Source organism: Caretta caretta, chromosome 16 (genome assembly GCF_965140235.1).
Source record: "Caretta caretta isolate rCarCar2 chromosome 16, rCarCar1.hap1, whole genome shotgun sequence".
NCBI classification, from domain to species: Eukaryota; Metazoa; Chordata; order Testudines; family Cheloniidae; genus Caretta; species Caretta caretta.
Window position 1 is genome coordinate 7674547 of NC_134221.1, and position 18456 is coordinate 7693002.

An 18456-nucleotide genomic window follows, 5' to 3' on the forward strand; every position below is an offset into this window, starting at 1 on the left:
AAAAAGAACAAAGTTAATGCTTTGCTAGAGCTGTCATTTTAGGCGCACACAGGGGGAGGGAGCATTCTGTCACGCATATGACCAAAGGGACAGAGAGAAATCCCGAGTCCACATCCATGAGACTTGAGATTGCTGTGCGTAGAAGTCTCATCTCTACCAAGTTCCTTTTGCATAATCAATAAACACAGTGGAGCCTCTAGAGGGTGGCCAGCATGCTGGCATGTCCATAAAGCAGGGCCACAGAAGAGCTGGAGACAAGCAAAGTGAAAGGAAAGGAAAGAAAAGAAAAACAGATTCTTGTCATTTATGGAGCTTTATCAATGGTTGCTGGGCAGGAGACAGGTCTCACGCTGAGCTAGTAGCAGTCAGGATAATGCAAGCAAAGACCATGGCAATGTTGAGAGAGACCAAAACTCAAAGCACACTGCTACCCCTCTCAATGACCTCAGCCCCTGCCCCAGAGCACTACTCAGTACATGTCCTACTGCGGTGCTAAGGGCTCAAGTTCCATTAGAGTTTCAACAGGATTTCCACATTGGTTCTTCATGAAACCAAGAAGTCTGTCTCGTTAGGCCCTCCCAGCATACAGAGTGGTCCTCTTCTCACCGGTCTCCCCTTCAGCCACAAGGTGCCATAAGGACTTCTCGTTGTTTTTGCTGGTACAGACTAACACGGCTATCCCTCTGACACCATTCAGCCTCCTTGTGGCTCTGAACCTGGATCATGATGGATCTGCCTTTTCTCCTGCAGCACCTTGGCCACAGGTGAAATGTTCTGGAGCGGGGAGCTGCTGTTCTTAGAAAGGCAGGGCTGGGGACATGGTGGCAGTGGGGAGAGGGGGAGGAGAGTGTAATGAAGTCTCCATTGTCTATTGGCAACCCTATATTGCACTTGTGAGACACTTGGAAAGAATATTCTTAATGCTTGGATTTTAAAGGGGGAGGTCACAGAGACCAGGTCTGGCACTGGCGTAGGGACAAGGCTTAACATTGCCTGCAGCAAACATGGATTCGATGCAAAGTTCTTGTCATTTGTTCCCAAGCTGGACCCCGCAGCCCTAGCCCCGCTGCTTCCTCCAGGGGGCTGCAGAGCCGGGATCGTGTACCACCGCCCCGCCGCATCCCGGGCTTGGCGGGGGCTGTGCGCCTCAGCCTTGTGACGTCCCGGGCTTGGTGGGACTCAGCCGGGGCCATGCGCCCCAGCCCTGTGGCTTCCATCGGTGGCTGCAGCCAGGCCGTGTGCGCCAGCCCGCAGTGTCCCGGCACTGAGTCCTAGCACAGCTTCCCAGGGCTGTGTGCCCACCCCGTGGCCAGGGCTTGGCAGGGGCTGCAGTGGGGACTGCACACCCCTGTCCCGCAGCTGGGCCAACGGACTAAGTGAAAGTCCTGAGCCAAAGTCTCCTCCATTAGTGATTTCCATGGGAAATCACTGGGCTTGCACCAGCCTTACTGAGAGGAGAATTTGGCTCACTAGTTTTAACTTTTTGTTGCAGTTTATTCCCCAGGGAAAGTGGGATATGATAGAGGACGTGTTAGTTACCATTCTACATAATGCAAGAACAAGGGCTTACCCCATGAAATCAATAGGCAGCAGGTTTAAAACAAACATAAAAAAGTACTTCTTCACACAACACGCAGTCAACTGTGGAAGTTGTTGCCAGGGGATGTTGTGGAGGCCAAAAGTATAACTTGGTTCAAAAAAGAATGAGTTAAGTTCATGGAGGACAGGTCCCGCAGTGGCTATTAGCCAAGATGGTCAAGGACGCAACCCCATGCTCTGCGTGTCCCTAAACCTCTGACTGCCAGAAGCTGGGACTGGATAACAAGGGATGGATCACTGAATAATTGCCCTGTTCTGTTCATTCCCTCTGAAGAATCTGTCACCGGCCACTGTCGAAAAACAGGCTACTGGGCTAGATGGACCATTCATCTACCCATTATAGTCATTCTTATGTTCTTACAGAGGCCAACTCACGTATTTGAACTCATACAGAGCAAGTGGCTTCGCCAAGGCCTGAAGTAACAGATTCTTTTAGTCCCAGTCGTTTGCTACAGCCACTGGACAGCATGGCCTGTCTTTCTGCCCCACTTACACATCGTGTGTGCCTGCTTATTTCTTTGGTATTACACTGGGAATGTTGCAGTTTCTGGAATTGCACTGGGTGAAAAAAACATTGGCGTATTATCTTTGCGAAACATTTAGATGTCATGCCTGCCCTGTGATCCTGCTTAGTCCTTCTTGATGACTCACATGAACACTGATGTTAAATGATGTGCATTCATCTATGGATTGTGTTGTCACACAATTCACAGTAAAGCCCAATTCAGGTATCGCCGACTACATTCGTTCCACAAATTTAGCACTAAATGTTCTATTGTGCAACCGCTTCTGTCCTTTCTCGTTCTGTTTGATTAACCTTCTCTGTCTCCCCCCCTCCCCCGCCCCGAAAAATGCTCCCATTCTGGAAGACACCCAATTAACTGCAGTGTGATCTCTGCCCTCTCCCACCTGCTCCCCCTTCCCTCCCTATGCTTTGCAGACCATCCCAGACACCAGCCCCATGAAGCGCTCCATCTCCACGCTGACGCCGCAGCGTCCGCATGCCATGCACCTGTACGAGTATTCCCTGGAGCGCATGCCCCCAGACCAGGCTCATCACCACCATCACCATCGCTGCCATCGACGGAAAGACAAGAAGCAGAAGTTGTTGGACAGGTCACCCAACCAGCTGGCCGATGGGGATGCCGGTAAAGGCTTTTCCTCATTGTCGTCTCTCGTTCACACCACAGAACTGCGATGATCCTCCCAAACCGCCATTCTGCATGCGTTAGGATGAGGGGATGGGGACTTGGGAGGGAGAATGGTGCCCCAGCTCAGTTAGCTTCCTTGAGGCTTTTCCCCGTGGAACAAGGGGAAAGGGGGGGCCTTTATGGCGGGTTTCCCCCACTGCGAGTAATGGTGCCCAGCAGGGAGGCTTACATTATGTGTGCGGGGGGAGTCCCATGTGAGAGGACCCACATGGGACCCCCAGAGTTCTTGAACTTACTCAGCCCCAAGTTGAATGTTTCTATGGTTATTGCAGCCCCAACCCATTACTTTTAAATTTTGGCGGCACATCCAGGTGAGGCGTCTTCCAAGGATAAGAAACAGGAACGAGGCAGGTCCCAAGAGAGAAAGCTGCACTCCTCCTCTTCCTCTGAAAAACAGCGCTTCTACTCCTGCGACCGCTACGGGAGCCGGGACCGTTCTCAGCCCAAATCAGCTGATCACAGCAGGCCCACCTCGCCCAATGGGGGGCTGGAGCCAGGCCCCCACAGACAGGTGAGGAGATTCAAGGCGGGAGGAGGCCTGAAATCTTCAGTGGGTGCACCCAGGTTAAAAAAAAAATCCAGGTTGGGGGCTGGCTGGGCAATAAGAGATGGAGCCTGGTGCAGAGGGTTGTTGCCATCTGACAGCTCTTTGGAGGTCTTCTGCAAAATGAATTGATGGTCTCAGGCCAGTTCCTACCGAACAGGGGTCCATACCTCAGAATCCACCCTCCCAGTTGGCACCCTTGTTGGCAGTGTCAGGAGAGAGGCCAAGGACTAAGTGGGGCCTGCAATCTGAACTACCTTCTCACGTCTCCTGGGGCAACTGCCCCACCAGGTCGAAGCCCAGGCCGGCTGGCAGGGCAGAATGGGAAGGTTGCACTGCTGATTTTTGTGCTTTCTCTCTCCAGGAGATAGAGATATTAACCCAGCACCTATTGCTGCACTTGGCATAGAGCCAGAAACCACTCCTGGGCGTTATACAGAAATGGAGTTGTACTAACCACCTAAATCCAGACCACCAGAATACAAGCAAGTACAGTCCAGTGCAGAGAGAGGGAACCCAGAGAACTAAATCCTGCCCTCAGTTACACCTGTGCAACCACTGTCTTCAACAGAGGCGACTGAGGGCAGAAGGTGGCCTCCAGCATGGTCCCATCTTTGCAGCTGGCAAATTGCATGGAATAGGGGCATTTTCAGCAGCATTCTGAAACAGGAGCTAGGACGGTGCTAAATCCACCCACAAACACATCAACTGTACTGGAGTGAGGAATCAGCTAACATACTGTAAGAGAAAAAGTAGACCTTGGATGGAAGTTGAGGGTGCTCAGCACCTTGCCAGAGTGAGCCCTAAGTGGGTCTCAGAACACAGTCTAGCTCTAGTTCGAGGGAGGAGAAAGTTGTGACCACCCTTAGAAATCTGCCTAGAGCTGCAGTCTGAGTGTGACTGACAGGCCATCTCAGGAGGGCTGACTCGTACTGTCATCTGAACAGACACACATCCCCACAGCAGCGTCACTTGATAAATGGATAGCTCCGAGGGAAGGAAAGCCGGCTGCATTTGCTGTGTGGGTTAGAGACCATGGGATAAAAGTAAGGAAGGTTGAAAAAGAAGCAGAGTCTCTATAATAACTAGTGCCACCCCCGAGATAACAGATCTTTCGCCTTGTTCTGAGCATTCCTCTCTCCTGGTGCATTGTACTTTCACGATTCCTAGGAGTAAAACAGCTTATAATCCCAGAGTCTGGGTGTGGACGGTAACTGAATGCTTAATGCCTCATTCGTCCCCAATGCATTGCTTTGCAACACACACTGGCATACTTAAGGTATAGCATACGCTCTGTAAAATCATTGACTTCTTGGCCTTTTGGCTGAGACCAAGTGTCACAGGGTGCTTCTCAGGCTCCCCTGTGAGCAGTTCTACCCCGCTTTTTTTCATGGTCTCCGAGTCACCACCACCCACGGTCTGTTTTTTTTTAACCTATGTTCCTTTAATCCTCAGTTTCCCAACACGGCAAGACGTAGCATAGGTATACAGCAGGAGGAGCCTTTCACACAGCACACCCTCTGAACTCCTCCCCCTTTACATCCTGTTCCTCCCAAATATGTATCCTCCCCTTTGCTAAGCCAATTACCTCATTAGCTCTGCAATTGCCACCAAGTGGCAGTAATCCCCCTCTTCCTCACCAAGTAACAAGTTGCTTGGTTCCAGTTAAGCCAACAGACTTCTCTGTACTGTAGAAACCTCAGTGATCAGGTGCTCCAGCCAGTCATGCCACGGGAAATATCTGTTTGGTGTCTGACACATTCAGGCCCTGCTCAGGCACAGGGGTGGATTCAGTGATCAACTAAGTCTTTTCAATCTCCAGCTACTACGATCCTATTTCATACTCAGCTGCTCTGCAGATGAATTTTCTTTCTGATCCTGCTGTTCCTCCTTGAGAGAAGGGAAGAAGATGATTACTTCTGTTGTTGTTAGTGGGGTAGCTGGACCTCTCCTCTTCTATGTGTATATACTAGCGCATTAAATGCGATGCACACTTTAATTATAAAACAAAGAGGTTCCCCTAAGTTAATAATCCTTCAGTGTTGGAGCTCCAATGACATCTTATTACCCCATCCCCACTACTCCGTTGATTGTTTGTTAGCTCAGTGTGTCTCTTTAAAAACAAATGCCAGAGTTGATTTAGGAAGGATGGATGAAGAATGTCATTCCAATGTCCATGTATGTTCTCCATACAGGATAGCATTAAAAAGGCCCCCCAAGCGATGCATGTCAATTGACTCACACGGGACCTGTTAATATGTCCCTTTGGTCACGCTGGAACACACAGATTTTTTTTTTTTTTTAATAAACAGTGCAGTCAGTATAGACTCAGCTCCACCCTAATGAGCTCAGGATGTTTGCCCTGATGAGGGGCCTGTGAGAAGCTCGGTTGGGCTGGTTCCTGCGTTGATGTAACCTACCTGTTAACGCTCAAGGGTCTTCTTCTTTTTCTTCTACTTCTTCTATTTCTATGTGTTAGCTCTTCCCTTCCCTTGGGGACACTACCTTTAACCAGGAGCCAGGCCTGGCTTAGCAAATTTTGCCAGACCTGGGAAGCACTTTGTCTAAACACCTCAAAAAGTATCTGATTTCTGGCCCTCCCTGCTTCAAAATAAAATAAAATAAATTAGCTGACTCCTATTCCCCTCACTCTCCCCTGACTCAACATTAATGGAATGAACAACACAATCTCTGTTTGCCCAAGTCTGCTAGTTTGAAGGTCACTTGAGCAGTACACAGTATTTGTCCTGATGTTGGCTAGCTCCGGCAGACTGGGTCCCAGAAGCCACCGCTGCTTCTGGAGGTGGTGATGTTGACTGTAATTTGGCATCTCAGGAACCATTCTGCCTCCGTTCTCCCTCTGTGGCAAGAGAGAACAACTTTTCTCCATCTTTTTTATGGCAGCCTTTCAAGTATTTGAAGACTGCTATCATGTCCCCTCGTAATCTCCTCTTTTCCAAACCAAACATACCCAGTTCCTTCAGCCTTTGTTTATATGACTTGCATTCCATCCCTCTGATCATCTGTGTCGCTCGCCTCTGGATTCTTTAATGTGTAGAAAGGATGTGGAGAAACTAGAGTGACCAAAACTAGACACAGTACTCCAGCTGAGGCCCAACCAGCGCCGAGTAGAGCAATACAATCACCCTCAGAGACTTGCATGCTATGCCTCTGTTAATGCAACCTGAAATTGCATTTGCTTCTTTTGCAACAGCATTGCATTGTTGACTCATGTTGAGGTTGTGATCCACCACAACTTCCAGATCCTTCTCAGCAGTGCTGTCACCAAACCAGTTATCCCCCATTCTGTATTTGTGCATTTGGTTTTTCTTCCCTCAGTGTAGCACCTCACATTTGTCTTTGTTGAATTTTGTGGTCTGTAGCCCAGTTCTCCAATTTATCAAGATCCCTCTGAATTTTAGCTCTGTCCTCCAAAGTGTTGGCAACCGTTCCTAGCTTTATCTCATCTGCACATTTGATCAGTACACTCTCTATTCCTACATCCAAGTCATTAACAAAGATGTCAAACAACACCCGGCCCAGAACAGATCCCCGTGGAACCCCACTTGAGATCTCCCTCCAATCTGACATCATTCCATTAATAGTTACTTTTTGTTTGTGGTTGTTTAACCAATTGTGTATCCACTTAATAGTAGTTTCGCCAAACCCATATTTATCCAGCTTACTTATCAGAATGTCGTGTGGGACTGTGTCAAAAGCCTTGCTGAAGTCCAGATATATTATGTCCACCCGCATTCCCCCTGTCCACCAAACTAGTTACCCTGTCAAAGAAGGAAATCAAGTTGGTTTGGCATGATTTGTTCTTAGTAAATCCATGTTGGCTGCTAGTGATCACCCCTTCATCCTCCAAGTATTCGCAAATTGAAGGTTTTATACATTGCTCTAGTTCTTTCCAGGTATCAAAGTCAGGCTGACTGGTCTATAGTTCCCCCGCTCCTCCTTTTCCCCCTTTTTAAAGATGGGCACTGCATTAGCCCTTTTCCAGTCTTCCAGGACCTCTCCTGTCATCCAAGAGTTTGTAAATATTATTGCCAGTGGGTGGCTCAGAGATTTCTTCATCTAATTCCTTCAGTACCCTGGGATGAATAGCATCAGGCCCTGCTGAGTTGAATTCATTAAAATTGGTCAGAAGATCTCTGATGTGTTCTTTACTTATCCTGATCTGCATCCCTTCCCCTTTATTGTCTATGGTAGCTTTGCTATATATAAGACTAAAGCTGCTATCTTCCACTACCACTCAATCCACCTACAAAAATGTAATGGAAAAAATGTGTATGGCAGAACAAGAACTGGAATGACCTATATATATATATATATATATATAAACTAAGAGCTTCATTTCCAAAGTTAAGGGTGCTGTCAGGTTGTTTCAACCAAACAAGAAATAAATGTTTGTAAAAATACTTCAGAAAATTCATATTCTTGCAAATAAACAGCAACACAAGGGCCTGACTCTCCTCTTCCTCCCACCAATTTTACGCTAGCATAACTCTGCTGATTTCTACAAAGTGACTCAGGGTCTGTAAGAGCATAATTTCACCAACAATGTGAAACTGACCTGTGTACTCTGCCATCCAACTTGAGACCCCAAAAAGTAAACACACAGCATAAATAGTGAAAAGTAAATAGATTTTTAAGTGTTCTCTTTAATGATCCCAGTTGTTTTAGAGTCAAGCTGGTCAAAACATTTTCATCTTTTTGTGTGTGTGTGTGTGATGAAAAATGGCTTTTTTAATTCAACAGAAATATGCATCGCACTACGAAAAATCCAAAATATTTTCAGTTTTCAACAGAAAATCAAAACATTGACAATATTCAGTTGTCAAAAACCTGAAAAAGACTGCAAAATGTTAAAAAAAAATATGAAAGATTTTAGGGGGTTTTTTCCAATTTGTTTTGCGGAAAATAATAAATCTTTTCCTACTGAATAGCTCAGGTAAGGAGCTGGGAAAGAATATGATTGGTTTGTATGCCTTTTCTCTGACAATGTCCCTTTCTGTTGGAGCCGTCTGCTGGTTTGCGTCCTACTAACGCTCTGATTGTTTCTGTTCTGATTATCGCTCACGGCACTTTTCCAGCTCTTTACATCTCTGTTTTAATTGCTTCTCTATAACCTCCTTCCCCTGACTGTGCTTGTCTAAACTCTCTTTTTTTCGTTTTTTTCTCTCCTCTTGTGATTTGTCTCTCCCTCCTGTCGCTTGTCCTTCTGTTTTTTACCCGCGTGCCTTTGTGTCTGTCTGGTGTTTCCTTTTTTATTTTTGATTTGCTGTGTTCCAATTTTCATGTAGGGTAGTGGTTCAGTTAATGGGAGCCCCTTGCTGTCGACATCTGGTGCTAGCACCCCGTGCCGTGGGCGGAGGCAGCTCCCGCAGACTCCGCTGACCCCCCGCCCCAGCATCACTTACAAGACCGCCAACTCCTCACCCGTGCACTTCACCAGTTTCCAAACCAGCCTGCCCACTTTCTCCCCGGGACGCCTGAGCCGAGGTTTGTCTGAGCATAATGCGTTACTGCATGGGGACTCTCAGAGCCACTCTCGCTCCCCGGTGGCCCGCATTGGTTCTGACCCCTACCTTGGACACCGCGACGACAGTGACAGCCCGTACCGTGTCGTGCCCGAGGACACGCTCACCTTTGAGGAGGCTGTCGCCACCAATTCAGGAAGGTCCTCAAGGACTTCTTATGTCTCATCCTTGACTTCCCAGTCTCACCAAATCCGCAGGGTTCCCAACGGCTACCACTACACATTGGGCCTCAGCACAGGCCCTGGGACATGCACCAGAGCACGTGGCTATTACCATGAAGCCGATGAGGACGACTGGTGCTAGCACAAAGGCAAAGCCCTTGCCGGTGTACACGTTTGGAATCGATGAGTTTTATCATCTGGATGGCTGTGTGCTCAGACACACATGATGACCGGGGTCACGGGGGCGGGGGGTGGGGGGGAGAAGAAACAGCCGCTGGCGAGAACTACTCCAAACCCGACGCCATCTGAGACGCTCGTTCAGCCTCTGTCTTTTCTTTCTATCTTCTTTTTTCCCCCCTTTTGCACTAGACAAAATAAATATATAATTGAAGATCATTATTGTGGAGGGGGAGTGCTTTCTCTCTCTCTCTCTCTCTCTCTCACCTGCCTACTGCCTTGTCTAGTTAAATGACATATACCAGATGCCAAATCTGCAATGTATGCACAGAGCTGTGCGAAGGTCTGAACTTTTACAGCAGAAAAAGGACTGTCGATCCATAGCTTTTGTTGGGTGGTGGTTTGTTTAATTTCCCGGTCAGAGAGGGGGCCAGGGATGGATATTGACACTCTTGTACAAAATCGAACCTGTATTTTATCTCATTCAAACATTAAGAGGAAGAGAGCTGCCTAATGCACTGGGAAAGGAGAAACCCAGATCAGAACCGGGGACAATCCTTTGATTCAGTGTTCAACAACGGCAGTCATTTTCAATGGAGCCAGTAACAAACCTTCAGGCTGATAAAGCACTGTGTCGTCCGTGACTCTCTGCTTCGACACGCTGCTCTGTGGATTTATTTTATTTTTCCACATCAAGTCCTTCACACTGACACCCAATAAAGCTACTTTGTAAGGACTGTTTCCTTGCTGCTGGGACTTTCGTTTCTGTCTCCCCCATCTCCTATCAACTGCAACATGCCCTCAGTGTTTTGTCTGGTTTACAATATAAGCTTGATTTAGCAAAAAAAAAAAAAGAAGAAAAAAAAAAAGAAAAGAAAAAGAGCGGGCAGTGGAAAGGAGAAAAGGAATTGGTTTTATATCAAGCTATTAGATAGAACTTTAACTTTTCATTGTGTGCATTTTTGTAAATTGTACAGTAAAAAAAGAAAAAACAAGAAAAAAAAACTTTATTTAGAGAATTAGTCCAGTTGTCATTCCAGGTCCCACTGTTTCTATTGAATGCTCCAGTTGTTCACTACTAAGTGCCTAGCCTTTGAAATCTCTCACAGCGATGATGCTCCCTCTTGCTTCAACGCATCAGAACTTGAGAAAGTGGCGGGGGGGGGGGAGGAAGGGAGAGGAAGAGCCTGTAAGATCTGTTTAGTCTCAGATATCTACTGTGCATACAATGCCACATGTATGTTTTCTGAACAGTGTTTTCAAGTAGCCAGGTTGGAAACTTCAAAGGGGAGGGTAAAAATATTTTTTAAATAATTTTGTTAAGGAGCGGGAGGAGAATGATCAGGGCAAATAAAATCGGCCTTTTCTCGTCGAATAGAATTTCGGATCCTGCAGGAGAAATGCAGGTAAAAGTAACAGCATCAGCAGCAATGCTTTTAAAGAAAAAAGAAAAAAAAAAAAGACTTTCACATTGCATGTCTAGTCTTAACTTGGTTGTGAAAGCTCTGGCGTTTCATGGTGCATAGTTCGTGTCGAGGGCGGTTGGAGAGAGCCTTGTTATTATTGCCTGTTGAAAAAAAAAATCTGACTCTCAGGGATGAGATTTCTGTATTTTTATGTTAGATCATTTCCTTTTTGTGCGTGAGTGTGGATTTCTGTGTTTGGAGTCTGGGGAGAAGACAATGACAAGAAGGCGGGGGAAAGTGTTAAAGAAAAAGATTGACAGACCTTCCATTGATGGGCTGGAAGAACTGCTATGTGGCCATTGTTGGACGTGCTGCAGTCAGGGGTTTGACATGGCACGTTGGGAAAAGGGTGAGGGAGGAGGAGAAGGAAAACCCAGCAATGCCAAACAACAAAAGAGGCGTTGGTCAGAATGCTGGCAGGGAGTAGGCCTGAGATAGTGACCAAGCCATAGGACACTAAGACTGTAGAATGAGCAGGTACTTGGGAGGAGCAGCAATCCTGATGGGCCCGGTTTTGTTTTGTAGCTAGGTTAGCAGGGGTATCACACGCTTTAGAAAATGGCTCAGAAGGCATCTATCACTATCGGAAAAGTCTACGAAGGGGAGCAGGACAGGTGTCGGGTGGTTGTCCACATCTCCTCTAACCTTTACGTTGAGAAAAATTGAACCTTGTTTTGTTTTAGGAGCTTTGGCCAATCTCATCCCTGGATTCTGCTAAAAGATAACCAACTCATCTCTATTATATCTCCATATATCTGTGCACTTTGAGGAAAGGAAGTGCTTTAGCCGAGAGGTACATTATGGATAATGGATATCATTTTTAATTGTAGGGCTATGCAACAAGATGACACTTAAGGAAACAAATCAAAACAAAACAAACAAAAAGACCTTCATCCCTTCTGTAGCTTTACCTGCTGGATTTCCCTGTTTCAGGCTTCAGCATGATTGTGACCAAATGTTTTATACATTTTCCTTGTATGAAGGCACAAACACTTTCTTTGAAATTTTAAAGAAAACATTACTATTTTACTCCAAGAAGTAAAGGAGGAAAAAAACAGTATGGCTGATCAGTGCATGCAACCATTGTACCCACATTGGAAAGTGAAAGGGAATGTTCTCTCTGTATTAATTTATTTTGTCTTTTCCTCCGCCCCGCCTTTCCCCTTCCTGCATCATTTTAGATATTGAAAGCCACAATCTCATATAAATAAGATGGCTGGAATCTCACAGAAATAGATGGCATTGGATCATTTAAATTCTTATATAGTATAGACCACGAAGAAGAACATTGTTGACTACTTCCCACTCTTCTCTCGGGGGGGGGGGTTCTCCAAATGACAGTGACAGAAGAGCCTGACCACAGTTGTTCATAGCCCTATTTGCATATTTTTTACAGCCTGTGCGCTGTCTCTTAAACACACCCACAATATTTCCCAGAATTCTCATAGTGAGTTGCCAAACTTGAATTGCACCAACCAGTTTTCTGCATCCAGAACCAGTCTCGTAGTGGCTGTACTTTGAATAAGTAATGTTTGCATGTAAAATATATACATATATATATATATATAAAGTATGTGCATGGAAAATGTTTATCTTCGTACTTTTTTGATACAATGTATTCATCAGTTGTTAATTTTTAATTATATTTGATATAAATTGGGGGTTTGTTGCAAAACTTTATATTTAAAAACAGTGTTAAAAATTATAAAAGTTCCAACCATGCAACACAACTGGAACTTTACACAAAAAAAAAGAAAAAAAAAAGATTCTGTGATTGCCTAGTTTGCTGCCTGAGTAATATTTATCAGCCAAACTTTGAATTCTGCAGTTGTTTCTACAATTACATTTTGTATGAAGCAAAGTCCTTGAATTAAAATAAAAACTTAGCAAAAAACGTACCGCTCCACAGGTGGTGTGTGCAGTGTGCATGATGAATGGGAGACCGGTATCCCGAGAGCATTGCTCCTTCTAATGTTCTCACTAGGGAAGAGCCGTTACTATGAAATTTGCCTTTTCAATATGAGGAGTCCAAGATGCCGGTTACCACTGGTGGAATTTCATAAGGAGCAAGATTGCCTGAACCAATGGCTGGAAGTTGAAGCTAGACAAATTCAGACTGCAAATAAGGCACAAATTGATAACAGTGAGAGTTATTAACCATTAGAACAATGTACCAAGTGTTGTGGTGGATTTTCCCCAAATGGTTTTCTAAGAGATCTGCTCTAGGGATTATTCTGGGGCAGGTCTCTAGCCTGTGCTGTACAGGAGGTCAGACTAGATGGTTACAATGATTCCTTCTGGGTTTGGAATCTGTGCATTGCCTGGACTGAATGCCGTGAGTCATGGACCCTCTCTTTGATTGCGTCCCCCTGCAGACGCTCATTTTTTAAAGGATCTGTTTGTGAATTCGACTAACTGAACTAAGGTTACAATTCTTGGAGTCCAATGTGCAGCAAAATTGCACTAGTCAGATTGAATGCTGTAAGAAATTGATCTTATCTTTAGTTGTTCCCCACAGATTGACAGATGCACATTTTTACACATGCATGTTACTCTCACGGAGGTGGAGCAGTGTTCTGCATTAACCCCTTAACTGCCGTGCTGAATCCTCTGCTTCCCACAGCCAGCAACAATCTCTGGTGATACTATTTCAAATGTACAGTCCCACTGAAATCAAACAGAGCATCAAGACACAGGAGGTCTGTTTGGCAGTGTAAGAGGTTTACATCACCTGCCTAATATACAGAGGTAACATGTCGCACTTGTAAAACAGTTAATGAGAGCAGCTTGCATTTCCCTGGAGCTCGGAGCTCATATTTAAGCTGAAGAAAAATCCAAGGAATGTTTGTAAATATAAATGAACATCCGCAACTCGCTTCTTTTGGCCACAGGACAAACTTCCTCCCTCACCACCAGAGAAATTGATGAAATGTTTAAAGCTCCCGGATCAGGATCAGACATTGTGCTCTTTCTGACAAGTCAAAAAGCAGTAAGTCACCTGATCTTATTCCCAGCATTGCAAAAACATTACACCTGAAAAGAAATGCAGAAAGGAGAATCGCTTGCATTTGTCAGTATTCTTTGGAGATCCAGATGTGGGCTTTTTAGGATTCACTCCATCTCTCCTCCCACACTGCCCACCTATTGTTATTTATTATGGGTACTGGTAGCACCTTGAGCCCCCAAATGAGACCAGCACTTAGTGCTAGATGCTGTACATATATAGTAATAAATAGTCCCTGCTCCCAAAATCTTATGATCTCCATTGATAAGACTGACAGTGGAGTGGAAGTGGGAAATTATTTGGTTAGGGTCCTAGCGCAAGTCAATGGGAGGAACAGAACCACCTCCCTTGACTGCTGGCCTGAACCACTTGGCCTCTCCTTAGCAGTCCCAAATGTACAGGCTTTGGGGACAAGGAGAGCTCTGTTCTTCCAGACATGGTCAGAAGGGAGGGCTTCCCTCTGATCAATGTGTCTGACCATGAAGAAGGGGAAGATTTACCCACTGGCCCATTCCAACAGTGGGGAGTCAATCTGTGCTCACTGCTCTTCCTACCTTTAAGGAAAAGTTCTGTAGAATTTCAGACACAAAGAACTTTTCTGCAGGCTTTGACTCATCCTATAGAACTGATTGCATAAATCAGATCCCTACTCTAGAAATCTGTATGTCCTATGGTTTAAGAGGAATTTCTACAGAACAGTATTGGCCTCATCCCTAGTATGTTCTTCCAGGGGATAAGAGCATGTACAACTGGCTGAGCATCTTTCCATGTGTAGTGATGGCTCCTGGATGGGCTGGCTGCTGGGACTGAGCCACATCTCTCTGAATCTAAAAGCACACACCTCTGCTGCCTGAGCTAAAGGGCAAGGTCTAGGGGTCAGAAGCTGTAGCAGACACATTAAACCTCTTACACAGTCTGGCCACTAGATGGAGACATGGCCCTCCCCAGGGTTAGTGTGGGTTACCTATCCCTCCGGCCACGGGGAGGTCCTCCCGAGTACCAGAGGTCCACAGTAGTTCAGATCCGTGTACTGACCACCATTTTTAACCATGCCGCTTCACAAGTCATCGGCAGGGATTGAACTTGACATTCTTAATATTTCTAAGATAAAAGAGCAACCTCCCCCACCTCCTATTGTTTAAAAACAATCCTTGCAGGCCTTCTTACATCATGAGGAAACAAAGGTGGTGAGGGTGGAGAGTATAATCCACTTTTTTTCCCTTTGCAGGTAATTCATGTATATATAGTACAGGGAAATGCTGGATTATGACCCTCGATGAATTCATAACATGGGTTGTATTGTAACCCTCTATGTCCACTTGCATAAGGAGTCCATAGGATTCTATAGACATCTGAGTCTCCACTATGACTTACTCATTCCAGTGACCTGCTGGAATTCATTCCTGTTGATCATTGCAAAATTGATGATACGTTATCTTTGATCCACTGCCACAGAATACAGTGAGAGGGTAACGTTTTCAAATGGGCCTAAGTAATAATACCTACCTCTTATATAGCACTTGTCATTGGTACATCTCAAAATGCTTTACAAAGGACAGGAGGATCCCTCTCCTCATTTTACAGATGGGGAAACTGAGGCACAGAGAAATGACTTACACAAGGTCCCCCAGCTGGCCAGTGGCAGAGCCAGGACTAGAACCCAGGTCTTTGAGGTCCACTAGGCCACACTGCCTCCCTAAATCCTGGATCTTAAATCTCTAAGGCTCATTTGAACGGTTTGCCTAGGTCATTGGTGAGTCTGTGCCTAGAAATCTGCATGCAGTACCTGGCACCTCAGATTGCAGAAAATGTGTTAATTAATTGGAGGAAATCCAGAGAGGAGGAATAAAAAAAAAGGATGAAAGGACTAGAGGGATTGATTTAGGAGGCAAGCTTTAAGTAGCTTGGGGGAAATGATGATTGAGATGTTGGGAGCAAACCTGTGTTGATGCAAATGGGGTGGTCTCTAGCATGTAATCATTTCTGCCCCTACCCCATCTGATATTTCTGTGATTGTCTTGAGCCAGAAAATGTTCTTCCACCAATTCTTTTGTGCGCATCTGTTTATTATTAGTCATTAGTTTCTCGTTGTGCTATCAGTACTGGATGGCCCAAATAGCCATGGTCCCTGAGCAGTTACTAGTGCACAAATGCCAGAGACTTGAACTGACCCTGGAATAGCCATGGGGAGCATAAAATCTGTGTTTCTCATCTAATGTGGTGGGAGGGAGTGGGTGTGTTTGGCTATGGGATTTGCCATTTAAGATGATTGCTTGTTTGAAAGGGTAACATTAAACTGAGCTCAAAAGACTGTGGCAGAGTAAATGCAAAAAGAAAAGGAGGACTTGTGGCACCTTAGAGACTAACCAATTTATTTGAGCATAAGCTTTCGTGAGCTACAGCTCACTTCATCGGATGCATACTATGGAAAGTGTAGAAGATCTTATTATATACACACAAAAAGCATGAAAAAATACCTCCTCCCACTCCACTCTCCTGCTGGTAAATGCATTCATTTCACAAGGCTTTTTTTCCTCCTTAGTACAACAATGAGAAGGTAAAAGGCCTGACTGCAGTTGATTCTCACACAAAGCCTCCCACTCTATAGGCAATGGGAGATTTGCATGTGAACAGCAGGGTTGCATCCTTCAGCTAGTTACCCTGAAGGCTGGATGGATGTCTCACACCAGAAACCTGCTACAAGAGACCCATAGGGGAAATGCTACAGGAGCTTTCCAGATGGGCTGCTGGGACAGAAGGTTTCAGCCTTGAAAATCAATATGATTCAGTAACATCTGACAAAGGAAGGAAATGTCCTGACAAATAAAATTGTATACACTTTGTAAAGCAAACAGATCCTCTTGTGTCTTTGAAGTTTATTTCCTTGGTCAGCTGAGTAAGATGGTGGCAGGATGCTGCCTTAGAAGGGGTAATCAGGGAATGAATATCAGTAGAAATAATAGAAATGTAGGGCTAGATGCAACCTTGAGAGTTCATCTACTCCATCCTCCCAGGCTCAGGCAGGATAAGTCTAACTAGGCCAGTCCTGACAGGTGTTTGTCTAGCCTATTGTTTAAAACCTCCAATGACCGCAAGTTCACAACTACCCTGGGTCACCTGTTCTACTGCTTAACTATCTTGAGATATTAGGAAAACCCTAACTGTAACGAGTAGCAACAGTTGCTCCTGCCGTCCCCATAACAAACAGGTGGAGAGGGTTGGGTTAATGGTTTAATGTTCCTGAACAAGGGTTCAGTCAAGACCTGCTCAGGTCTGATTCTCCATTGCCGTGTCATTGCATACACCTGAGCAAAGTGAGCATCAGTGCTACCACTCTGCCTGGATAGCATTTTGCACAGGTGTAAGTAACTACCCAAGCTGCTGGACTGTGGAGAATCTGGCTGCTTATCTGTACAAACCTCTTCCTCTACAATCTCCCCACGTTCTGTTCCTCTGATAGAGCCTGTGATGCTCGCGAGGGGGAATGCTAGCCCCAACGGGATACACGTTACCACCACCGGAAGCCCACTGCAGTCAGCGGGCATTTTCTGTTATCTTCAGGGGGCTTTGGAGCAGGCCCTAGGTTATCTAACCCTGTACAGAGCGGGTCTGGAAATCAAGGTGGTTGAAAGTACCACTCATATACGGTCTATGCTTGCGCTGGTAGTCACTGAACAGTTGCAGAGTTTGTGTAGACAGTGCCCAAGAGAAGCAGTGTATAGACCTGCAAAGCAGGGCTGCTGTCTCCAGACAGGGCCTGTCTTTGCAGGTGTAATCTGTAAACCCCTCTGTCTTTAGGAAAACTACTTAAATGCTTTTTGGCCACATTTAGATGAGGAAAAAGGTGGGTTTAGTCATCACAGATGGCCTTCACCTCGACAAACGAACATTAAAACTACAACTTGTTCTGTTCACACTAGGATTTTAACACATTTTAATTAACAGGTAAACCATACCTCTTTTCCTAGTGTAGACGTGGCCTTTGACAGCAAAAGCCTCCAGGAAGCTGTCACCACACACCTCACTGGCAGCCCTTGGCTCAGATGGAGCAACTGTCGTGGCCCTGGAACAGCTGAAAGTAAGCAGGCAAAGGCAGGTGTTCAAGACAAGCTTGGTTGCTAATCAATGCCATATTCACTGACACTAGGTTTGTGGAGGCAGGGGGTAAAGGGCATGGCAGTAAGGGGCAAGAGCCCAGAGGCCCTATGAAGAACTGCCTTGTGGAGAAGCAGACTCCCTCCCCAGTGCACCATTTCCAGGGATTCTGCGCCCGAATCCACGAGCTGGGGACTCCAAAACAGGACCCCCAGGGGAGCCAGAATCCCACAGGTGGCTAGAGCCAGGAGCCTGTGGGGACCCTGCATGTCAGAGAGCTGGATAAACAGTAATAGGTGGCTAAGCTATTCTCCTCTCACCAGCAGCAAATGCAAGGGGAGTGGGGTTGGGTGTTCCATTCACTCATGAAGCCCTAGGCTGGGGGAAAGGGAGCTTGTGTCCCATTAACCTGTTCTGGCCCTGTCCGTGTCTGTCCTTTTAGCTCCCCAGAGACAAGGGGGTGGGTGAGGTAATCACTTGGAGTGGGCCAGGTTCTGCTGGTGGAAGGGACAAGCTTTGAGCTTCATACTCTTTTCCTCTGGTCTTTTAACACGTGAAAGACCATGACAGCAGGAGAGATTAGGGCTGCGCTGCGGGGAGGGGAGGGGAATAACCCATGCAGTGCCAGAAAGGGAGAAGGAGTCCCCATTAAC

At 45.9% G+C, this 18456-nt stretch overlaps 1 protein-coding gene across 11 annotated transcripts in view; it reads left to right on the forward strand.

Moving 5' to 3' along the window:
* CACNA1B (calcium voltage-gated channel subunit alpha1 B) overlaps positions 1-12602 on the forward strand; it is a 480390-nt gene extending 467788 nt beyond the window's left edge. For 10 of the 11 annotated variants that reach the window (XM_048822713.2, XM_075120535.1, XM_075120538.1 and 7 more), the window contains 3 exons: positions 2540-2747; positions 3122-3321; positions 8664-12602. In XM_048822713.2, the coding sequence (XP_048678670.1) occupies positions 2540-2747; positions 3122-3321; positions 8664-9203 (948 nt within the window). In that variant the 3' untranslated portion in view covers positions 9204-12602. The remainder of the gene's footprint in view (positions 1-2539; positions 2748-3121; positions 3322-8663) is intronic. The other variant, XM_075120544.1, reaches the window with a different exon arrangement.
* Positions 12603-18456: the final 5854 nt, after the last annotated feature.